The 24,729-nt window shown below is 34.7% G+C and overlaps 1 protein-coding gene across 6 annotated transcripts in view; it reads right to left on the reverse strand.

The window, feature by feature from the left end:
- LOC135842100 (potassium voltage-gated channel protein Shaw-like) overlaps positions 1-24,729 on the reverse strand; it is a 137,208-nt gene that overhangs the window by 3,254 nt on the left and 109,225 nt on the right. For all 6 annotated transcript variants that reach the window (XM_065359446.1, XM_065359447.1, XM_065359449.1 and 3 more), the window contains 2 exons: positions 11,741-11,977; positions 6,100-6,408 (listed from right to left, as the gene is read on the reverse strand). In XM_065359446.1, coding sequence (XP_065215518.1) covers positions 6,100-6,408; positions 11,741-11,977 — 546 coding nt within the window. The remainder of the gene's footprint in view (positions 1-6,099; positions 6,409-11,740; positions 11,978-24,729) is intronic.

A 24,729-nucleotide genomic window follows, 5' to 3' on the forward strand; every position in this document is an offset into this window, starting at 1 on the left:
AATGATACCGTATCGAGTTTAAAACAATCTCAAACTTTTCACAAAATTTCAATCTGTTCGCAAAAAATACCTACGGAGGTACCTACAGCAATGCTACGTCGTCGTGTAGCTGCTATAAGTAAATCGTATAATTGAATCCATCTTCAAAGGAAATTCAAATGTCGTAGGGTACAGTTACGTTGCTTATGTCAGTAATAAAGTATAGAAATTAATTTCCCCTGCAACGGTGTAGGTATACCCAACACCGTAATTTACTCGACATGAATGGCTCTTTTGTACGTACAATAACTGGACGTTTACCTACCTATTTAAAACGAATCCATTAACAGCGAGTGACAATTTCGTTTAAAAGTTTATTTCTTTAATCAACTGACCAAATAAGGTACCTACGGAAAAGAGAAGCTACGTACTCACATTCGAGTGCAAACCGAATAAAAGGAACATGATTTCCTAGAAAAACACACCGTCAGTGGTTCATATAGCCACGACAAAGACTATACTTCCAGGTACAGCGGTAAAACGCCTTCGGTCTCAAGTTTTGGAGATTAATCATCCTGCATTGTTTAGTACCTACATACATACCTACCTTTAAAAAACAAACTTTTACTGCGAAGTTTCTTTCTCGTACTCCACCAACGAAAAATGTGCTTTTTATGGGGAAGGAAAATCAGTGTGAAAGAAGGCATATGTTATTGTTGGATGAAAAATTCCGAAACCAACAAAAATAAATGTAGAGAAAATGGAGCCTCAGTTCATATTTTTTCATTCCATGGGTCAACAGGCAGAGAAAGTAAGCAAAAAAATGTTAATCTTTACAGCTCAGCATCCAAAACGAATTCTACGAGAAATTCCTTTTTTCTTTCTAATGTACCTAGACCTACCTATAATATTTAGTTCATAAAAAATTGCCCTTAAAGATAGGAGGGTAGAAAGTGAAAAATTTCAACTCGTTTGAAACCACAAAACAGAGATATGAGAATCGAATTATTAAAAAGGTACCTACCTAGGTACTGATCATAATTCTAGAAACTGCTTGACCCCAAAATCAAAACTGAGCTCCCCTCAGACGGAATATATTTTGACACCTGTGATGTATTTTTCAAAATTTCAAATTCAACGTCACTATTTAGCAGAACGAAAATCAGTACCTCTTAAAACCAGGATTTTGACAAGATTTTGAAAGTCAATTTCCTCCTCCCTGCCTCTCTTATAGAGGGCCCAGTTTTGATTATGGAGCTTCGAAAACCTATGAACAAATCCCCATATGACTATTTTTGAAGATTAAAATAGGATCTCAAACACACACTTTCAGCTGCTGAAATTCAGGTAAGGTTAATTTCCCAAGAAAAAAATTAAAATTTGATAAAACTAACTTAGAAAGCTAAAATTTGATTTATATCTCATTTCCGACTCTCCGATTTGACTGGTGATGATTTCAAAACCGTTCTGGAGCCTCCACAAGATTTTTGGTTTCAACAGTTTTCGAAAAAAAAAAATGCTGTAGGTATAGATTTTTGAAACTTGAAATTTCCCAAAATTTCATCAAATGGACCGAAATTCATTCTGCAAACTAATTTCAATACGATACGAAGTCGACTGAAGGTGGATTTCTAGTCGTTTTGGAGCCTACAGCGACTTTTTGAAAGGTTGTATGGCGTTTTTTGGAAAATTGAAATTTCCAAAAAGTAGCTGGAAGCTTCAAAACCACTTTGAAACCACCACATCGTATTGAAATTAGTTTGCGAAGTAATTTTCAGCTTTCTAACTCCATTTTATAAAATGTTGTGGGAATTTCAAGTTTCAAAAATCTAGTGGAGACTCCAGTGATTTTCAAAAAGTTGCTGGGGGCTTCAAAATGACTTGAACCCTCCTAAAGTCGTCTTCAGAAGGTGTTCAAGTTGGAGTGCAGAGTAAATTTCGGCTTTTCATTTCCGTGTGATGAAATTTTGGGGAAATTTCAAGTTTCAAAAATCTACTGGAGGCTCCAGTAATTTTCAAAAATCCGCCGGAGGCTCCAACAAGACTTAAAATCCACCTGAAGTTCACTTCACAGCGTATTGAAACTAGTTTGCAGAATGAATTTCGGCTTTCCAACTCCGTTTGATGAAATTTGGTGGGAATTTCGAGTTTAAAAAATCTGCTGGAGACTCCAGAACTGCTCAAAACGGGTTGAAACAGTTTGCAATCGATTTGGCAGGTTGAAAATAGAGTATATCTCAAATTTCTGCTTTCTTGGTCAATTTGGTAAAATTTTGATTTTTTCCCTCATTTTTGGCCTAAATTTGATTTTCAAAAATTCACCAAAAATCGAAAAAAGCACTTTAGCATTTGAAATTTTGACAGGTGATAAGTTTTTGCCTGATCTTTCGATCTATTTTTGTACGGTTTAAAAAATTTCGTGCAAGTCCTATGTTGTAACGCAAAGTCTGCGATTTCGGCTGACCTGTCAATCAAAATGACCGCCATTTTGTAAGTAGGGCTACTTTTTTTTTGAGGACAAGAGCTAGAAATGTTCCTTAAGACTCCCCCATTAAGAAAAAAGTTGTCCCGGAGGATCGACGGGGGGGGGATGCAATAGATCTTTGTGCAGGCAACCCGACATCCGACTATGAGAGAATCCGATTCTCGTGTGATTCCTTTTTTGCGACTCGAATCGCCCCATCTCCGCATCAAACCATCGCTTCAATGATCAACTAGGAAATCTGAGGACGAAAGCAAAGCATTACACTAATCGCCACAAAAGAGAACATTTTCTTTATACTCATCCAATCTATTTGAAATGGTGTTGTTGAACAAGCGTTTGGAAATTACACAACATTCTTGGACATTTGAATAAAGGATTACCTATCTACGAGTAAATCGGGCAAAGTTAATCGCAAACGAAATCTCGCGTTTGTATATACCGTGTAGTTCAGATTAGAAAAGGTCGAGTTCCCAATTTCTGTATCGAAACTGTTTCAAGTGAGCCGAAAACTTTGAATATTTCATAATAAATGAACTGGCAGCTTTCGGAAGCACAGTTCTTTGAATATTTTACGGACAACTGTATCGCGGCGAAATTGTCGCCGCTTTTTATATATTCCTCGAATATATATTAATAATCTAACTGGAAATTCGTCGTGTCAGATTAAATAGAAATATTTTATGAAAAGGCAGCTATCGCCTTTTTTACGCATATATGACGTAGTAAAATCCCACTTTCGATGCGTAAAACGCGTACTCTACATTTAAATGAAAAATTCCCTGTATTCTAAATCCAAATTAATATTGACAACGCGTTAGATAAAAGGAGAAATATTACTGGAAATAAAAAAAGAACACGTGAATTTTGAATTTGTAGGGGAAAAAAGGCTGAACAAGCATATCACATTTACCATCATTACGAATTGAAAAAAAAAGTACAGCTTTTTCCATTTCAAAATAAACAAGGCATTCTCTTATACTTCCTTCAGGTATTGTACGATTCCCAATGTTAATTTAACAAGAAAGAATTTTCACCTAAGGGGTGCTCTTGAATTAATAGGACGCACGGTACACAGGACGTTATTTAATTAAACCGCTTCTTCGTACCTACTTGTATGTCTGAAAAGAGTAAGGATAGGACGAAGAAAAAAAAGGTGAAATTTTGTTAATGTTCAAATAAGCGGAATAAGTGTTAGTTTTTCATTTAATGAGGCGTAAGAAAAATTATTTCAAAAAAAAAAAGTTACCCAACAAAAAGTAAAATTTATAAGAGAACCTAATAAAAAAGAAAACAACTTTTAAAACAGAAATAACGTTCGACGTTATTCAAAGTTTTTCGTTAAGAATTTCAACAATTGGAAAATTTTAAGAGCTTCGTTTAAGAATTTCTTATTTGAAAACTTCCTCCACGAAACAAGAATTTCACTAGTCTAAGAGTAGAGATGCTAGTTCAAAGTATCTTAAATATTAAGTTGGTAATGAAAGAGTCGAACAGTGATATAAGAGCCTTTTCAGCGGTGAAACTTTTTTCCCCTTTTCACCGATCCGGTGAAACGATAGATACTCGACGAGGATGATTTTTTTCACAAAAGAATCGGCAACACTTTCACCGTTTGGGTATTTATTTGATAAAAAATTTAATTTTCTAGTTAGAAGTTGCGGTTCAAAAAAAATTACAACTGGAATTTCGTCGTAATCTTTAGGGACGAGTGTTGCGAGAGTTTTTCATCTTTTCAAAGGTAGGTAACTTATATACCCGAGTAACTGGCTCGAATTTCCAAGTAGTTTTTAAAGCAGCTCGTAAAAAAATGACGGATTTTGCGGATAGGTAGGTATAGGTAGGTACGTTCGAACTAAACGTAGGAGGTTTTTTTTTCTTCATTCTTGGCGCTAAATCGACTGAAATATTGGCCAAGCAAGATGAAATTAATCATAACACGGTATCATTATTGTGCCGTTAAATGTTCAAGCACGTATTTAAAAAATCGAATTTCAAAAGCAGATTTCACTCTATTACCTATCTGGCTTGTAGTATTACCAAAGGACGGTATCGTTCGAATATTTTAAATTTATGATAAGTAGGTATGTATTATAATTATATACTCATTCATATATAAGACGTGTCCTGCCATAAAGTAACTCTTTTTGCTGTAACATAAGCAACCCATTCTGAACAAATGCGTGGATAAATGTATAAATTTTTTGATTTTTTTTCTCAGTAAAATTAGCATGAAAATCTTTCAAATTGAGAAAATAGGGTTTTGAATATTTTTAATTTTTATAGATCACTGAATTGTAACGACAGTACAGAAAGTCCTTTCCTTATCACACTTATGACAAAAATTTATCTCAAAATCTGTTTCCAAAGAAGAATGTTGAAGCTTATGCCAGCTCTGAAATAAGTACCCACCTAAGTAAATTATCAAAATTGTTTAGATTACCTACTAACAAAAACAACGGAACTTCCCGAGATGTCTGCGTCCGATTTGAACGGGATTTAGATTTTTGGTAAGATCATGATCTAAAACCCTCATCACCAAAATTTCAGCTGCCTAAATTGATTTTTCAATTTTTGGTACATTTTTGAAAATTTAAAGTTGATTTTTTACAGCAATTTATGCGTTAAAAAAATATATTGGTAATTATGCAGTAAAATGACAAGAATTTGCCCTTGAACTATGATGTCAACTCCTTTAAACTGAACTTCACCATTTCTAGTCATTCTGGAGGCTTCAGTGCAATTTTCAATTTCTTCTTCAAAATTTTAAAATTCCTTCAGAAGCTTTTTTTTTACCAGAATATTCACGAGGAAAAAATTCAAAAATCAACTCTTTTCTGTTCAGAATTTTTTAAAAATTTTCACGAATAGCTACATCTCGTTTGAAACCAAACTCATGAAATCCCATTTTCACTATTTTAAACCCTTCTAGAGCCTCCGGCGCAATTTTTTATTTCTCAAAAACTTTATTTCTCCAGAAGGCGTAGAAATAATTAACTTGGGCAGCTTAAAATCGAGCTGGCAATCGACTCAAACGAAGATAAACGCTTCAAACAGGTTGAGAATAGTTAAGCCACAACTACGTTTTTTAGCAGCTCAAATTAATTTTCATGCAGTCTGAATGAAATCGATTTTTTTTTTTTTGGAAAAAATCATAGGTTAGATACCAAAATTGCCGAAAATGGTTAGTAGGTATAACTTTATAATATTTTTAAAATTTTCCAGAGTAGTGGGATCTCTCCATAAATCACAGTTCTGTTCAAATTAGACAAATTAGAGGGTACATCTAGGGATTTCCCTTATTGTAATAAGGAAATTATAATTGATTCGAAAAATTTTCTATAACTAGGTAGATAATCAAATAATGCATTTTGTAGCCAAAGCATCGAAAAATATCAGAATATAGGTCACTTTGAGTATTCAGAATGTTTACAAACCCATTTCAGGAATTGTATCAAGACTATTAGGTATACCTACATAGATATTTTAGACCATCATTAGTATTGCGGATACACCTTCATCCCTACGTATAGTTTGAAGCTTATAGACCATAAAGTCTCACTGGTGGCTACGTGACTGGTGAAAGTTGGTTACTTTGTGACAGGACACCCCGTATTATTAATACGATTATTACATACCTGTAATCTCTCAGCATAGTAAACTAAACTGGCAAACACCACTATACCGAGCACTAAAAAAAATACCAGTAAAGTGAGCTCTTTAGCGGAAGCTTTGAATGTGTGTATGAGAATCTTCAGTCCATGCGAATGTCTCGTTAATTTAAATAGTCTAAGTACTCTGACAATTGAAAAAAATTCTATCAGACTTGACTTCTCCATATTTATAAAAGACATCTGCTTTATAATATCCGTATAGAAACTTAACGTCGCGAAAAAGTCTATCAAGTTTACAGGCGATTTTACAAATCGTAGCAAATTAGGACTAACCTGCAAATAAAAAAAAATACGTATTAATATCAATTAGGTAGTAGATATAATTTTTTTTAGATCTATAGAAGCATTAGGCAGATAGGTACATGTTATTTGAATAGGTATGGTATCTAACAAATAGAATGACAAACTCACCTTCAAAACTATAATACATAGATAAGATGTAGATACTTTGGAAAAATATAAACTATGCAGATCAAATACGAGTACATGAAATAGAATTTCCTTAGATAATAAAACGAATAATCTGTATTTTATTTCGTCACATTTTACTCGAAAATGGACACATTGAAAAAACAAATTACTCCAGTTAAATTCAATTCTGAGGCGATTATTGTATTCGTATAGAATCTACTATGCCGAAACTTCTTAAAATTTTCAGCATTTTTAAACAAGAAGACGTAAAAAATCAATTGCTTTTTTCAATTTTTATTTCCTGAGGGATAAACACAATACGTTCGTTGTAATAAAAATGAACGGCTGCAAATGCGGAATTCTATCCATACAACAAAGTTTTGCTGTTTTGAATCCATTGTACATTCTTAAAAAGTGCTTTTCTACAACGACGTCATTCGATTTGTAAAAGTACAAATGCATAGGAATAGGTACGTTGAAAACGATGCTACTGCGTTGACACATTTATTAGGTACCTAGTACATACCCAACCACCCATAGAACATACTTGGGGTGATATTTATTCATTCGTAAATTATTATTGCTTAAAGAAGGTGTAGGTAGGTATAGAAAAAGAGTGTTTCAATCAGTGGTTCTAGTTTTCAAATCTTCAAGTGAATGATTCAGGTTTTATTTTGAATCAAATATCAGCTTCAGATCAGAGTAGGTATAAATCAAAATTAAACTAGGTAAATTTGGCTCATTTTTCATTATGAGATAAACATTTTATGAAATGGTGGAAGAAGACTGATATTTTCTGTTTATGACTTATTCTCGAGTTCTCGATTTACCAAGTCGAATAGTAATGGATTTGAATTGTTCTGGAGCCCCCGGATGGATTTTTTAATAAGTAACCCAGTTTTTAACAAAATATATTTTTTCATTGCTTTTATTCATTATTTTTAAAATAGGTAATCACTGGAGAAAAATATTGATTGGAAGTAGCGGGAACCGATTTTCAAGGTAGACAGTGTACTAAATTGATCATAAAAATGGTAAAATGCAAATTTGTATGTGTGGAATTTCATTTTCACCCTTTTTATAAAAATTTCTTCAAAAATGAAAATTCGAAAATCTACTGGAGGCTCTAGAATTGTTCAAAGCCAAACCCAGCCAATTGATTCAACAGATACAAAATAAAATAAGATTTAAAAAATAACAAAATTCAGCGTCCCATCTCATTTTACAAAATGTCCATTTTTCCGCGGAGAAAAGATGAAATTTTAATTTCCAAATATCTGTCAAAACAATTGAAAAATTAAATTTAGCTCCTGAAAATTTGTCTGGAAAGGAATTTTTTGAATGGGTATATTCCCGCTAACTTGAAAATATTTCAAAACATTAAATTGCTTCATTATTGATCTGAAATGAATAATTTTTTTATTCCTCAAATTCAATTAAAAGGAATTCTCCATCTGCTTCATCTCAAATTGCAAGAGCAGTTGGTAACCTCATCGAATGGTTTTTATCCTTTAGAGTCTGCAACTCTATTTACACTAATGTGTAACATGTGTGGGTAGCTGATTTCCTCATTTGAAGGCGTTAAACCACAATTGATAATTTATTGAAGGACAAACCTTTACATAAATACAGATTACGAACAAGAATGCATAAGAGCTGCATAACACCAACAACTCACTCGTTCCAGCCCCAGGGAAGCACAAGAGCTTCAGAGTGAGAAGGCAAACACCAGTGCCTAAAAACTGGAAAATTCAGCTAAGAACAGAAAATCATGGTGGAAGGGAACGGGAAACCAACACCATTACATCTTCCTAGAATTATACGGACATCAATTTAGCAATGGCCCTAAGTCTCCGTCAGGCTGATCCTCATCCGTCAAGGCAGCCAGTGAGATTCGGCGTTGACGAACACGTGTTGCACTCTGGTGGTGGAATGCATGAAACACGTGTTATCATGCTGAAAGGGGGACATTTCCATACTCACGCACACTTCCACACGCGCACACTCGACTTGTCGAGATGCGAATGAATCATGAATGAATGCGATTCTCTACAAAAAGACCCCTTTCAGCAAGTCGATGGTGGCGCCGCCACGAGATGTCAACGCCGAAAGAATATGCGGAGTTAAAACAAGGTGGAACAGCATCAACGTCGTAACCGGGAATGTGAGAACTTTGTACAGAATTGGAAAACTCGCTAATGTGGTTACAGAAGCCAGGAGATTACAAATCAACGTATTAGCCTGCCATGCCATGGGTGACATGGCACATTTATACGGGAGTAGTACCATTTTGTAGCTCTCATCACGGGGAACAAGGGGCACTACCTACAAGCCCCTCTATCTATTCATGGGAAGAAACTACGGCGTCTAAAGTCTAGAAAATGAGCAAAACCAAAAAATGAAAATTTGTCCAAATGAAAAATTTGACCTAGGGAACTTGTAGAACATTTTTTTAGATGAAAATTGCAATTTTCGGGATCAGCCTACCTTCATTTTTGAAGGATCCATGCAATTTTGAAGTTTTGAAACAGATCAATTTGAGTAAATTTGAAATTTTTCAGAAATTGATCTGTTTCAAAACTTCAAAATTGCATGGATCCTTAAAAAATGAAGGTAGGCAATCCCAAAAATTGCAATTTTCATTTAAAAAAATGTTCCACTAGTTCCCTAGGTCAAATTTTTTATTTTGGCAAATTTTCATTTTTTGGTTTTGCTCATTTTCTAGACTTTAGACGCCCGTAGTTTCTTCCCATGAATAGATAGGGGGGCTTGTAGGTAGCTCGCTGTGTTCGCCTCAACGAGAGCTACAAAATGGTACTACTCCCATATAAATCCCCATGTCACCCATGGCAGGTTAAGAATACGCAAGACCCGATGGACTGGAAATGGTAGAAACTGGGTAGATAAAGATTATGAAATGATGTACCTACGCTGGAAAAGACACACACTAACATAGGTGTGGGTGTATTAATACAGCGATAAAATCAGTGCCATAATTCCAAAATCAGAGAGGATAATATTTGTGAGATTGGAGGTCAAGCCGAAACCAATCGTGATAATAAAGAAATTAAATCACGGATTGGGATGGCAAAAAGCGCCTTTAATAACCTAGCCAATGTGCTGGGAAATCAAACGATTAGTCTAGCTCTGAGAAACAGAATTATGCGATGCTACGTATGGACTGTTCTGAAGTATTCCTGCTGAACATAGACCATGAGCAGGGTGAGCGCAGAATGCGAGAAGAAAGTATCTGCTTTTGAGATGTGGTGCTATCGAAGGCTACTACGGATCTCATGGAAGGACTTCACTACCAACCAGGAAGTATTAGCAAGAATAGGAGAGGAGCGGAAAGTTGTAGTAGAAGATAAAAAGAATAGAAAGCTAAAGTATTTAGCTCATAAATTACGAGAAAACAGTATTTTCATGCTAGTGGTACAGGGGAAAATTCAAGGAAGAACGACAAGAGGGAGGAAACGATCGGAGATGTTAACAACAAACTCACCGGCCAACTCTCCCTGTAAGACCCTGAAAGAAACTATAAGATAGGTACACTAGAAACCAGCTAATATAGATGGAAGTATACGCTATCTCCTATAAAGGAGTGCGACCACGACGACGACGATCATGTAAAACGACCATTTTTGAAATATTTGAGCTAAAAGCTATTATTAAAACTGCATGAACCGGTCGCTATTAAGTATCTGTGAAAAAATTATTTTCATCGAATTCCCGACACATGACACGTACCTGCTACCTACCTATTGCATGTGTTTGTCCCGAATCAATCCAAAAAGGGAAGTATAATTCTAACTTACACAGCGTCATTTTCAATTTAAGGTTATATCAATACTGAAATGCATCAGCAGATAGGGCACCGGGAACCTTTCATTTGCACGTGCGTTCAACATAATTCGATATAAATTTCCTCATTAGAGGCGTTTACGAATTGTCATTCTCGTGTACCGCAATGAAAGGTCGTCAGATGAAATGTAATTTGGTGTAATAGTTATTGATATAATTGACAGTGGCTTAGGAAGGTAGAAAGATGTCTTCTCTCCCTTTACTCCTTTGTTTTTTTTTATGAGGAGGAGGGCTTGGTAGACGAGGTGCCGAAAATAGCAGTGGCGGATTTAACATGTACTCAAAAATGCAAATGCGTACTGGGCCCCCTGGCTGTGGGCCCCTAAGGTAAATGATGGGCCCTTCATTTGAACCTTCAACTTGATGAAAAAAATTGGGAATAAAAACTTCACAATGACGAAAAAAATGAGCAACAGAGACAAGACAGGAAACATGATAATAAATTACATTAAGAGTAGAGAGTGGGCAATGACGTCGTGATAGGGGGTGAGTCGCCCCCCAGTCAAAAATCCAGTCGTTCAAGTCGTCCTATATTCGTCTCAGTTGTCCAAGACGACTCCTGCGTGACGTCAGAAATTGTCAGAAAAATCTGTACTTTGCCGACAAAATCATCCATCTATTTTCAAAATTCTCATTTTTTTCAAAAAATTTTTCCCCTCGTTTCTCAAATTATTCATAATTGTGCTTGGAAAGTATTTTTGTTCAAACTTTAAAAAATGTCAGTGGTGGAAAATCTGACTTTTCACTTCAAAATTACCGCTGTTTAACTTCTTGAAACTATAAATTTTGAAAAGCTTTTGCCCTCGCTTACAATCTTAAGAAACCATTGATAAAATTCAGAACCGAATTCTTACATTAAAATTGACGTTGTTCTACTTTTCAAATCACAAATTTTCCAAAACTTTTGAATGATAAGAAAATGAAAATTAAACAGAAAAATTCCAGAAATACTTACTCATATAATACTCAAAGCGTATGAAAAATGCCAATTTTTAATTTTTTCTGAACAGAACCACTAGATTTTCAAAATTTTTTGATACCACAGTGATCTCAGCACGTTGAAACTTTGATTATTGCAGCAAAATTACAATTTTTGTCGCCCACCCCCCCCCCCCCCTAGAGAAACCCTTCAACCCTTCGCGACGTCACTGAGAGTAGGGGGCTTATTCTGAAGTGGGCCCTTTTGAAGTGTTTTGCGTACTGGGCCCACCCCCCTTAAATCCGCCACTGGAAAATAGATAGATACGTTCTCATTTTATTTAAATCACAACGATTAAAATATCTTAAAATTTAGACACAGGTAAGTAAACTTGGTAATTTTATATGTACTTACAATTGAACGCACAGCAAGTTCAAAAGTGAACCACGAATTGCAGGCGACTTCTATGTAGAAAAATGCCGCATGGGGTTCGGTTGCATTATTATCTAAATGTTCATGAACGGAAACATTAGGTTCATTTTTGTCGGTAGTTTGAGAATACGATGATGCAACTCGCATATCCGGATGAGTTTTTAGAGCAAATGATAAAACTGACACGAATATAAAAAATATAGAAATAACGCCAACAATCTGAAACAAATAAAAATCGAATTAATATTATCGTGCGAATGAGCGCGCAAACATGTTGCTACAGCCTTTTTCCTCGTGTACCACGCGACATGCTTTGAAAAATCACCGCATCAAAATAAAATTCAATAACATTTGATAAAATGTATGTAGTTTTTCCAACGTAATAATGAAATCGATCTGTGCAGAAATAAAAGCGTTTCATTTTCGCAAATAATAAAACATCAAAAAATTATTGCCATATTTGAACTACAAAGGGTGAAAAGCTAGCCATGCCGTGTGCCATATAGAGCTGTCTAGGGATTAAATTCAATCAGCGTAACTTATTCCAAGATATAAATTTTTCAGAAATAAATTTCTCTAGACCTTTTCTTGGTTATCGAATCGCCTTCAATTTTTCATTATTTTTTCATTTTGTTAAAATATTTATTTCGAGTTAAAAAGTAAAATAAACGTTTGAGATTTATCGCACCAACCTAATTTATAACCCGATTTATTTACAAGTAAATGGAATGCAATTGATAGATACTTGAGGAGATCAAAGAATTCAAGCGAGTTGGTACATAGAATATCTTTTTAGGGAAAAGGAAAGGGAGGGGGTTTAAGATTGAATGGTATTTTTTTTGCCAAACAATCGAGACACTGCATTATGTTTAGTTACAATTCCCCTGTAAAAATCAGACAGTCTGTAAAATTTATTCAAACGACTACCCAACCACAAAATAAACAAGGATTAATTCATTTACATGTAGAAAGTAGGTACACATAAAAATAAAACTAAACTCGAACGTTATACGAGTAGAAAAAAACCACCATGTCCTAAGGTAATAGATTTTATAAAAAATTACCCCAGACTGTGGCTTTTCACGGAAAGCTGCTTTCGCTCGGTGATAAAATAATCCTAACAAATATGGCATCGGTTGTTTACCTTTTTATTAATCAAGGAATGTGGCAAAAACATTAACCGTTCTAATTACACGCGGGTATGTCTGCGGTAAAAATAAATTAACGAAATTAATTTTACGCAAATCCCCGATGTAATTTTTCTGAAGGTTACAATATCTGGTAAAAGTAGGGAACTGTAACCCAGGTATGTCAGACGGCCATTTTGTTCCTGGTTTGATGAACTTAGCATTGCAGTATATGGGAATTCGGCAAACTTTAACCGCGTATATCTTCAAAACCGTGCACTTTTACAACTTTTTCGTAATAACATCTTTGAAAGAGAATTGAACGAGCTTTCCAATGGTATGCTACATGTATCAATTGAAATACATTTAATTGTTTTGAATTTCAGTCATTTTTCAGCACTTCATTTTTGGGTTAAAAATAGTTTGAAATTGTGTGAAATTCACAGCATGTGCTCTAATTCAATGATTACTTTCATTCTATGCCAGAAATTCCGTCATAAAAACCTTGAATCGAAAAACAACGATTTTTTTTCGTAAGGAACAAAATGGGTGTCTGACATACCCGGGTTACAGTACCTTAGTAAAAGTAGATAAATTTTTATACATTTCTAATTTATTGAATACAGTTTCATCAGAAAAGGCAAAAAAAATTCCAACGACAACGTGCGTATACGTTGACGAATTTTTAAAAAGGCAAGTAATCCCCAAGAGATCGATCTGTGTACATGGAAAATTTTCATATGCGTACGAGGCACAAGCAAAAACGTCAAGATAAAACTTTCACACGTTCGCCCCGAGAGAAAATGTATCAAAAATGTGACTATAATGCATTAAAGATTGCTCCAGTAAGTATTTTTACATTTTGATTATCATCTTTGAATTATTGTTACCTAGCAACTTTTCAAATAAAATTAAACAGAAATATAGAATGTACGGTATCGGTAATGGTTTCAAAATATGAAGGAAAAATACGAATTCATTGATGATAGATATTCAAAGGTCATATTTTTTTGTTAAATTTTCTTCAGAGAAAAGTTATTGCAACGTGTCGATGTTCGGTATAAATTTCGCAAATAAAAAAGGTAGACATGAAAATCGGTTTTCTCCTGCATAGTGGGTACATTTTTCCAAATTAAAACTGCAACTGCACTAAAGGTTCGGATTCCAGAACGGCTTAAAACTGTGATTTACGATCAACTAATTTGGGGAAACGAAAATAAGGTAGCTTTTTAGTTTCTATCTCATTTTCATCAAGTTCTGGTTTTTAAATATAAAATGAGCCAAAGTTTGAATTTTAAAAAATTCGCTATGAATTAAAAAAATGAAATTTAGCGCCTGAAATTTAGTGTGATACCTAACAGGTGTTTTATGAACACTCTTTCAAGTTTCAATATATTTTCGCTGTCCTATTCATAGTTCCAATCAAAAATCGAACATGATCATTATCGATTGATCGAAGTGCTAAAAAGTCGTTTTAGACGATTTTTTTGAAAATTTTTTGGAATATCGATCTGAAGACGATTCATTGTTGCCAAAAAAACAACACAATTTAGCAGTTTTTCGAACCTTTTGAAAATGTGTTTTAAAATGATAAAAATTAAAATCTTCAGTGAAGATTTATAAAATAATACTCCCTTATAAATACCTTCAGATATTTGCAATCTGCTTTGAGCGAATTTTTCCCCTACCCCTTCACTTTGGTATCAAACATAGAAGATGAAAGAGCACACAAAAGCACACGATTCCACAACACAAATTGATTTTTTTTTGTAAATTTTGGTTAATTTTTTATGATTCAAACACTTTAATTTTTATGCAGAATCGAAATTTGATAAAATGAGAATATAAATTTGAAATTTGGTTTACTTAACCTATTTTTAGCTTTTGAGCCTTTTCAAAACCTCCAGTGGACTTTTATATTTTTGGTGCTAAAAAAATGCTGAATTTAATTTCGGTCATTTTTACAATTTTTTCATATTTTAGCCATCTAAAAATCTACTGGTTCCTATTTTTTTCTCAAAATTTTTCCATCCTTCAATCTTGCCGTTCTAGGCGGTCATCTAGCCTTGCAATTGAGAAATCCGACTTTAGATACCTCCAAAAACTAGGTACCTACTTCTAAAAATAAGCCCTTCATTTTTGAAAAAATAAGTTCCTGTAGAATTTAATTTATGAAAAAATTGATGAAACTAGAAAATTACCAGTTATTGTCCAAATACCATTACTTACTGCATTGAAATAACGTGGAATATTGTTAGGTAAGAAGATTTCCAAAATGCCAAAATTTTATAATTCTGCAAATCTCTGGAGTCTGGGAAAGCTGCTTTAAAAGATGAAACATTCATTAGGTTTTAGAATTGATTTCCAAATTGAACCCGAGTAATTCTGCCGCACAGGGCCCAGTTTTTCAAATTGAATCCTCAGATTTAATGGATGTTTCAAATTTTACAGCAAGTCTCCAGAGCTTTGCAAAATTGTTAAGTCGCCAAATCCGCTGTAAGTTTTTTTGTTTCTTTGTTTAATACTTATGCATTTAATGCTAAAACATAGGTAGGTATCAAAAATAACTGTATAGCTGTTCAGAGAATAAACAACAGCAAGATTGGTCACATGATCTCGTGCGTTGTTCGTTGGCATTCGTGATTTTTAGCATACTTATTCAGCTTTGATAAAAAAATAGTATATTACATACCAAGAACTCGTACGCGAATTGCAGTCCTCGCCTTCGGCTCGTCCTGCAATTCGCACTCGTTTATAATCACCCACATTTTTTGAACTTGTGTGTGTAATGTATTTTATTCAATACATGCATAGGTACTTATAAATATTAGTGGAGTGGCAACTGAAAAAAAATGGCATTTGATGAAAGAAGCGTGAATTTTGGTATGATGAATTTTAGGGCCAAAATGAAGTTTTTAAGACCGGGAGCCATTCGGGCTCCCCCCTCCTTCGAGGGGGGTGGACCCTACAATTTTGAAATAAGTCCTGTCGATTGAGTTATGGTCAGAAATCAATTATTATGGTGTCCGCTGTTAGGTATTGATCAGCACTTTCTATTTTCACCATTGAAGCCATCGTCCCCCCTCTCCCCCTGGCGTGGGGCTCAGCCCCCTAAATTGTGGATCTGGAAGACGTTGAGACTCGGAAATGTAATTTTGTGAAAATATCCTTCAAAAAGTGTACAAGTAATTTTGGTGATTCATTTTTTGGTTTTCTCCCCCCTTCTGCCCCCTGTGGCACCTCAAAACTTAAAATGAATCACCAAAATTACTTGTACACTTTTTGAAGGATATTTTCACAAAATTACATTTCCGAGTCTCAACGTCTTCCAGATCCACAATTTAGGGGGCTGAGCCCCACGCCAGGGGGAGAGGGGGGACGATGGCTTCAATGGTGAAAATAGAAAGTGCTGATCAATACCTAACAGCGGACACCATAATAATTGATTTCTGACCATAACTCAATCGACAGGACTTATTTCAAAATTGTAGGGTCCACCCCCCTCGAAGGAGGGGGGAGCCCGAATGGCTCCCGGTCTTAAAAACTTCATTTTGGCCCTAAAATTCATCATACCAAAATTCACGCTTCTTTCATCAAATGCCATTTTCTCCTGTATTTCAGCTGTTTGCCACTCCACTATATACACAATTATACCATCAATGTTTAGACGTGAAGAAGCGTTTTTATGAGTCGACACGACAACCGAAGTATGCGTAGTGCGTACTCGCAGATAAAGTGTGTAGCCGAAATGATTAAAGGAAAACAAGCTTAGGGCGGGGAGGGAGGGGGAGGCGGTGGCTCTCCTGTTTCTGCTACAATTTTTTCCCGTAATAATCGGACTTTGTCACCTTCCGCGTCATCCCAAACAATAGGATTCGAGCAGTGCGGCCACGTAATGAATGTTTATTATTTTCCTAGGACAATAATGTGAACATTATTTTCGTTTCATTTAGTCGCTCATAAAAACGCACTTTTCGCGTCTAGTATTGGTGGTATAATTGTGCGTTTATATGCCTGTATTGAATAATAGTACATTACAGTACTAGATTAATAAAGTGGGTGATTATGAACGAGTGCAAAGTTACTGCGCGAGTCGAAGACGAGCGCTGTAACTTTGCACGAGTTCATAATTACACACTTTATTAATCGCGTAGTGTAAGGTGCTTTACATAATAAACACTCGTAACCTCACCATTTTACACTTCTGTTGTTTAGATGCAAAAAATGTGCGTCTATGAGTGACCAAACTTCACCGGTTAAATTTGTTAAATTATGTCCAAACGTAACACGTACGTAATGGCGAGTTTCGCGGCGTTGCCACATAACACTAGGGATATAATACGCTCATTATGTACGTGTTTGACCAGACATTAGGTCGCTCATAATGACGTACATTTTGCATCTAGCGACAGAGGTGTAATGATGAGATTACGAGTGTGTATTACGTAAAAATTTTTTAATGCTAGCGAGAGCAATCCAACTGGACTGCTTCATTATTTGAACAAGATAAACCGATATCAATACTTTGGTAGGTAAACATCTTCATCGCATGCATCTTGTCTCATTTTCCATTAAATTTGGAAGATATGATGGCGTTTGAAATTTTCATCTACACAAACCATGAATAGGCCTTATCGATTGTCAACTAAAAAAATAAAAGTAACTAAAGTCATCTTCGTTCAAACCTAAAACATTTAGCTTCAGGTTAGATTTGACGATTACATAAAAAGTTTACTTTGAAATAAGCGTTTCCAAAAGTTTGAAACAGTTCAGAAGAGAAAATTTTAACAAAACTTCTGCCGAAATTCCGGTTAAATGATAATACTTTACCATAAAATAGATTTCAATTTATGCAAGAAACTGTTGAAAAAAAAATCATCAGTGGGTAGACAAAGTAAAAACGTTAGTATACCTATATGTAAAAAAACTTATCACAGTTTGATTTAAAGCTACCTACTTTCGTCGTGGCGAAAAAAATGGATTATTCTCGTAGTTCGCCCCGTTCCAGAATAAACGATTAATATTTAATTTTCTGGCCGCCATTCTCTTGTTTTTTTTTTCATCGTGCCAACAAAAATGCGAAATCAATATCAATAAAGTTGTGAAAAATAGTAACACGCTGGGAAGTAGAAAATTTAAACCTTTGGATTTTCAAGCAATTCAAGATGCTTTTTATATTAAGCTTCTTACCCGAAGCAATCGAAATTTAATCCGATACTCGATGTTTTTCGCAGCATGCATCGAACCATTGTTACCGACACTCAACTTTGGATATTTTAATCGTTCCGGTTTAATAAATCAATGGCTATGGTTAAAGTGAAAGAAGTAGTTTTTCTTACAGCAGGGTGTATACCATGTACCCACCAAGTTATGTCAGAATTTACCACGTTGTAGTGCAGAAGTTATAAATTAATTTTATGCATGATTTACAAATACACCAAGGAGAATAAGTGATAAGATAAAGTTTAGTAAACTCCAGACTTTTGTACAAGTATTCGGCGCACACAAAGTAAAAGTACATCCCTAAGGATTGTCCAAGTCTAAACTTACATTTAGTCAAATTCTGTTCTACTTAAGTAACTCGATCGCAAAAAACAAAACTGAAAAACTCTCCGTTTCGACAGGCGTTTCCTGCCCATTCTCTCTTCCCAGCTCATCAATATTATTAAACAAACCCCCATCATTTATGGCCTGTTTTTAGAATAAAATTATTCCAATATTTGACAAAATTCTTGCTTCTCAAAATAAAATTACCACAAGATTGATTTACAACATCAACAGTAAAAATAAAACTAACGCCGGTTACATCATTAAGCGCTTTGTTTTTTCAACCCTATCACAATGCTGATGATTCGTGAACCGAATAAATACGCGTAAGAAACTTAAATTCATCAGATCGAAATAAATACGCCGGGTTATTGGCAATTTTCAAAATACAGCGGCATTTTACGAGCCATAATTTCGCGAAATTCCCGATTTATTGGCAATCGATTCTTCATAAAACAAAATAGGTAGGTGAAAAGTTACGTCGTCAACAAAACGACACTAGCATTACAAACGCAGGCAGCTTTTTTTTTCTTCTTGCAGCGTGCTCATTTTTCAAATCATTTCTATGTATTTTAAGCATCATTTTTACGATTAGATTTTCTCATATGAGGAAGTCGGTACATGGTAAGTTCAATTTGCTGAAAAATCTTTCCTCGTTTCCTGTCGTCGATATATTAAAGACTCCCCTTTTTTATCACATTATTCGCATTATCTACGTCCACGTTAAAACAAAACAACAGCATCCAGTTCCCTGATTTATTTACCAATATTATTTCAAAGTAAAAAAAATTCAATTACCTACTTTGTATGGATTTATTTCTCTGTGAACCGATATATATAAGAACGTAAACAATATTTACACGAGTGTGTTTAAGCCTACATTATTCCTTCCTATAAATTCCACGATGTTTATTTGTTAGGTTCAATTTACATTTAGATGAAAACTTGACACGTAAGATGGAAATATTTTTTAATGCACTGTATTTCTTTTAGCAATTTGAAAACTACCTCAATTGAAATACTGTCTCGGTGATTAATTACCTTGATTTATAGTCCAATGAATGTCGTGGGAAAATGTCAATTTTTGTACAGACAAGAGCACTGAGTTGGGTGTTGAAATCAAATTTTTAACTAACAATTTCAAAATAATTTCAAAAATAGGTACCTAGGCCTTGTTATAAAATAGTTTTTACTTTTTAGAAACAAGAAAAAAACACTGAATTAATTTAGGTACCTACTAAAATGACCTGGATATACGAAACTTTTCAGTTGAATTCGTGAAGATTCAATTGCAATTTGAATAATTTACATTTTTGACCCCCCCCCCCTTCACAAAAATTTATTCGTTGCCTCTTCAATTTGCAAGTTGAACAAATAAACTCGCCAATTCTATGTAATTACCCATTAATTCACAAAAGTTTATCGAAAACTTATTAATCATCTTGCTCAATGATGTACCGCATGTGTAGAAGTGGGAGAGCACCGCCGGGTAGGATGACGAGGAAAATCTAAACAATCATTCTCAACTTGAGATGTTAAAAAAAAAAAATGATAAAATGGTCCTTGAACGTCTTTTTTTGCTAATATCACCCCTAGCAACCTAAGTAAATAGATTCTGAAAAAAAAAAAATGAAAAATGTATCTTCAACAGAGATAAGTAGGGTTATCTTATGTGGTTGAGAGTTGAGAATTAATGCGAAATTCATATAAAATCAAAAAGAAACCATTATTTAAAAAATCTTTAAGCACTAATCTGACGGTTTTGTTATAGATTTTTTTTCAACATCAACCAGAAATTTTCAAAAAATAAAATTCTACGATTTCCATCTCAAAAATATCTTTCCGCCAAAAAACTGTTTCTATACCTACCTTTAATACTTACCACCGATTTTACTTATAGCAAATATTTACCTTCAAAATATACAAGTATATTGCCCATTGGGCTATTAACTGCATTAAAGGAGATCTTCTAAGCACGCCACAGTTCACTTCAATAACGAAAGATATTCGAAGCAGATTAAATTTAACCAAATTATTTCTCCACTTGAATTGATATTCGAGAATATATAGAGAGCAAAAATGAAATGCAGAAGGGAGAAATTGAATTGTCCTATTTTGTACTTGGCAAAATAGGGAAAAGTGGGTAAAATCATCAACGAAGCAAAATCTCGTGCTGTGTAAATTTTTCTCATAAGCATTGATATGATATTTCTAAAAAAATCTCTACTTCGATGTTCATTCGAAATTCGATCAATAACTGAGAGGAAAATTAATTTCAGCGTCAAGTTTATCCACACCTTGGTTTTAATCCGATAGTCTTGTTTTAATCGAATTTACTCTGGCCTTTATATATGGGCATAAAATTAAATAAAACAAAGACTTTTCTGTCGCAATGCAACGTAATGGAACTTTTTTCATTTTTTCTGTCGTAATGTCATTTTTTATGTTTTTGAAAACACATTGAATTTCACGCTAACTTTTACTTCATGGTATACATATAGATAAGCTTTGAATAAAAAACCAATACTTTTCGATGAAAATCATGAAAATCTAGTTTCCTAGTGCTTAGTCTCAATTATTTTGCAATCTAAGTAACTGTTACAAATTATCTTCGACTTCTCATTTAAAAAATTCCTATTTTATATTCATATTTCCATTTTGAATTTGATATTCATCTGTTCTAATCAACTCGCAATATTAAACGCACAACAGAATTGAATTTTCAGCTGCTGAAGTGGATTAGTGCTTACCTTGTTAGGTTTCGAAAAGAGGAGAATCCAAAAATAGTACACACCGAAGGCTGTAGAATGGTTAGAAACCATCCCCAGTTGACTCCGGAGGTCGAAAATTGGAAACAAACCAGATTTGTGCTTCTTTCATCCACCTGTTAGCAAACAATGATTTTTTTCATTTTTTTTTCAAAAATAATCAGTGTAGAAAATGTTTGATTTGAACCAGCTCAAAAGAATTTGATAATAGTACGTACATATGTACCCAAATGTCACCACTCAACTCGAGAGGTCAAAAATAGAGTATAAACCAAATTTCAGCTTTCTACGTTACCTAATTTGCTAAAATTTGTGAGGTACCATCATGCCTCACAACGTTTACGTATTGCTTATAATGATCTCTGTCCGCGTCTATGTGATGACCTCCCCCCCTTATACGTGTTATCCCTATCTATGCACTCGAAGTACGAGGCCCCTTGCATCATACTGAGAATAGCTCTTTTTTTGGGAGGGGGCGGGGGTGTTTGTAATTACAAGATTATTACACCCGTGAGAGGGGGGGGGGAGATTTGGTTTGTGAGGTTGGTGTTTTTTATTAGGGAAATGAATTTTTGTATTTCAGAGGGTTCGTCAGGGATTATAGGTGGGTTTTCTTTTATCATGTAATGTAAGTCTGTTTTGTTTTAGTTGAGGACAGTTGAAAAGTATGTGTTGAATGGATGTGGGTTCGTTTCTGCAAAACTGGCAAGGGGGTTTTGGTTCTTTTTGGTATAGGTGGTTATGTGTAATTTTTGTGTGGCCTGGGGTTGTTGTTTTATGTTGGAAGAGTTTGTTTGAGGTTTGTTGTGACCAAAAGTTCTGCCAATGCCAGTTTGCAAATGTGTTGTGAGTGATTAGAGATTTAATATCACCAGGAGTGAGAGAGGTAAGAAGGGAGGGGGCAGTGGCTGTTTTTGCTAGTCTATCAACAGTTTCATTTCCAGTGATACCTATGTGGCTGGGAACATGCATGAAGCTAATAGAGTAATCATAATTTTGAAGGTTAAAAAGGGACTTATGGATGTCTTGGACTATGGGATGATCAGAAAAAATGTTTTGAATGGATAGCAGTAGAGAGTCGCTTTGGATTAAGCAATTTTTATTTTATGATTGAGTGGTAGTTGAGCCACGGCTTTCTGAACAAGAGGTCGTGGGTTCAAATCCCGCTAGAGATGCAGGCGTTAACGTGTAATGTATACATTGTAGTGCATTTAACATCTATTACACGTTAGGCTCCGAGCACCAGAACAGCAGAGGCAACAGAAATGCACGCAATCTGTTGCCGGTATCAAAAAGCTGTAACTGGTTGAGCAACTATAGGTAATGGTGATTACAGAACTCAGGGTTGTAAAAACCTGGCTAGTGATGTATGAGCTATACTTTGTAGATAGTGTAGAAAGCAATGGGAAACTACTACATGAAAGCTCAAAACAACGTCGATTCCCCAGAATAATCGCAGTGGCAATACACTCAGTAAGTTTGATCACCTGATTGGAGCTATTCTCGTGATAATGATTGCAAGGAAATGGGAATTGCCTGTTTCCCTGCATATGACCAAGTTTCGACTTCAATTATGAACGATCTACGGTGAATTTTTTTAGTGTCAGAGTTTTAAATTGTTATTTTGTGTCGTCCTGAAGAACAATGAACTAAATTGTACAAGCTAAGTAAAGTACTTACGGACGGATTTTACAATCATTTTAGTGTCTCTCAGATGTCAAAATTTGGTAAAAACTCACCAAATAATAGCGCAAATGCTATCATTCCTTGAGATATTGAATCCTTTCGTTTCAGAAAACATTATTTTAAAACACAAGTTCCCAAAAGTCGATCAATTGCAAAAATTACACTCAAATTCACTCGTAAAATACGAGTTCCTGTTTGCCTGTTATCATTATCACGAGAATAGCTCCAAAAAGTGGGAGTCACGTGATCAAACTTACTGAGCGTATAGGCATTCACCTCACCCTGTTAGGGTACCACAAAAATGCGATTTCCAATGTCCTGTAAAGGACAAGGAACCACGACAACGACGAATGGAAATTATATCTATTAAGCAATGTTTCATGGCAGTGAGTTCTGCAATAAAAATTGAAGCACAGTTGTGAATTTTGAAATTGAGAACTTTGTCATTAATTGAATAAGCATAACCAGTATGAATGTTGGAAATTTTTGAACCATCTGTTAAGCATTAAGCATAACTGCATAAGTGATATTATTCTGTATAGTTTGATAACAGTTCTAAGTAATGACTCTTGTCACTGCACAAGTTATCTTCAACTGATCAACTTTGTTCAAGTTGTTGTACTTGTGTACATCCTCATCGACTTGAGTAATCCAACTTTGAATAATAGTCAGAGTACTCACTAGGCTGATCAAGTGGTCACCTCTTGAGCCCTAAATCGGTTGTGTCATAATTGTATGTTCATTGTTTCATAATTATTGGCTGGAGGTAATTGTAGATTCTGGACTGATTAATTAATTCTTCCTCGAAGACAGAGAATTGGTTTAACCTTTGGTGATTTTAAATGTACAGCCCTTGACATATGGTAAGATACAGTTGGGAGTATATTATTACATCTACAATCTGGGTGCTAATTATAAGGCGTACTTATATTTGCAAATATATCACAAATATGAGTGTAGAAATATCGTATGTTGTAATATTATTTGACCTACCTACGCCTGTAATGAGGATAATACTACAATAGAGTGATATATCGCGTGAATCTTCCCATTATGCCAGAGTAGCTACATTGATGTAAGGTTAGGTTTTTATTGATGAAGTTTGTCATATTCCTTTGAGCTATCCATGAACCATAAGAGAAGATTAGGTATATCACTTAGGTGAATATTAATATTCTGATCTATCCTACTGTCGTTATATACGATTTTATCCCCTTCCTATCTTCAAAATAATACCTTTACAAATTTTTAATTTTTTTCTCATTTTTACATAAATTTGAATTTTCAAAAATTCGCGAAAAATATAAAAATGAAAATTTTGGCCGGTGGCAAGTAGGTATATTTTGATGTTCTAAAAATTTACCAAATTCAGCAGAAACCTTCATTTTGAATTGAAAAGTAAGTACTCTGAAAAATCTTGGAGGAGAGAAATTGATGCTCAAAGAGGAAGAATTTTGGGGAAAATTGTGGTTTTTTTTTGCTCCGTGAAACTGGGGAAATATTGTGGAACGCAAAGGAGCCAGTTTTCTTGTCATTACTGCCGAGAAAAATGGCCAAAATCTGCCGACTATCCATGAATCATTTAACGAGGCAAGAGACCGAACTAATTATACGAGTAGTTGCATATTGTGCGATTATTCAAAATTGCAAAATCTCGTCTCTAGGTATTGTTTTTTTAGAATATTCAACGCTCATATACGTCATTTGATACTTACATAAATGTATCACATGTTATCTTAAGATACACGCCACCACGTAGCTCCAACTATCATATTTTGTAACTTTACACCATTTTTGACTCATTTCAATATTTTTCACGTGTCGTTTTTGTTGATGCCATTCT

Source organism: Planococcus citri, chromosome 3, assembly GCF_950023065.1.
Source record: "Planococcus citri chromosome 3, ihPlaCitr1.1, whole genome shotgun sequence".
NCBI lineage: Eukaryota > Metazoa > Arthropoda > Insecta > Hemiptera > Pseudococcidae > Planococcus > Planococcus citri.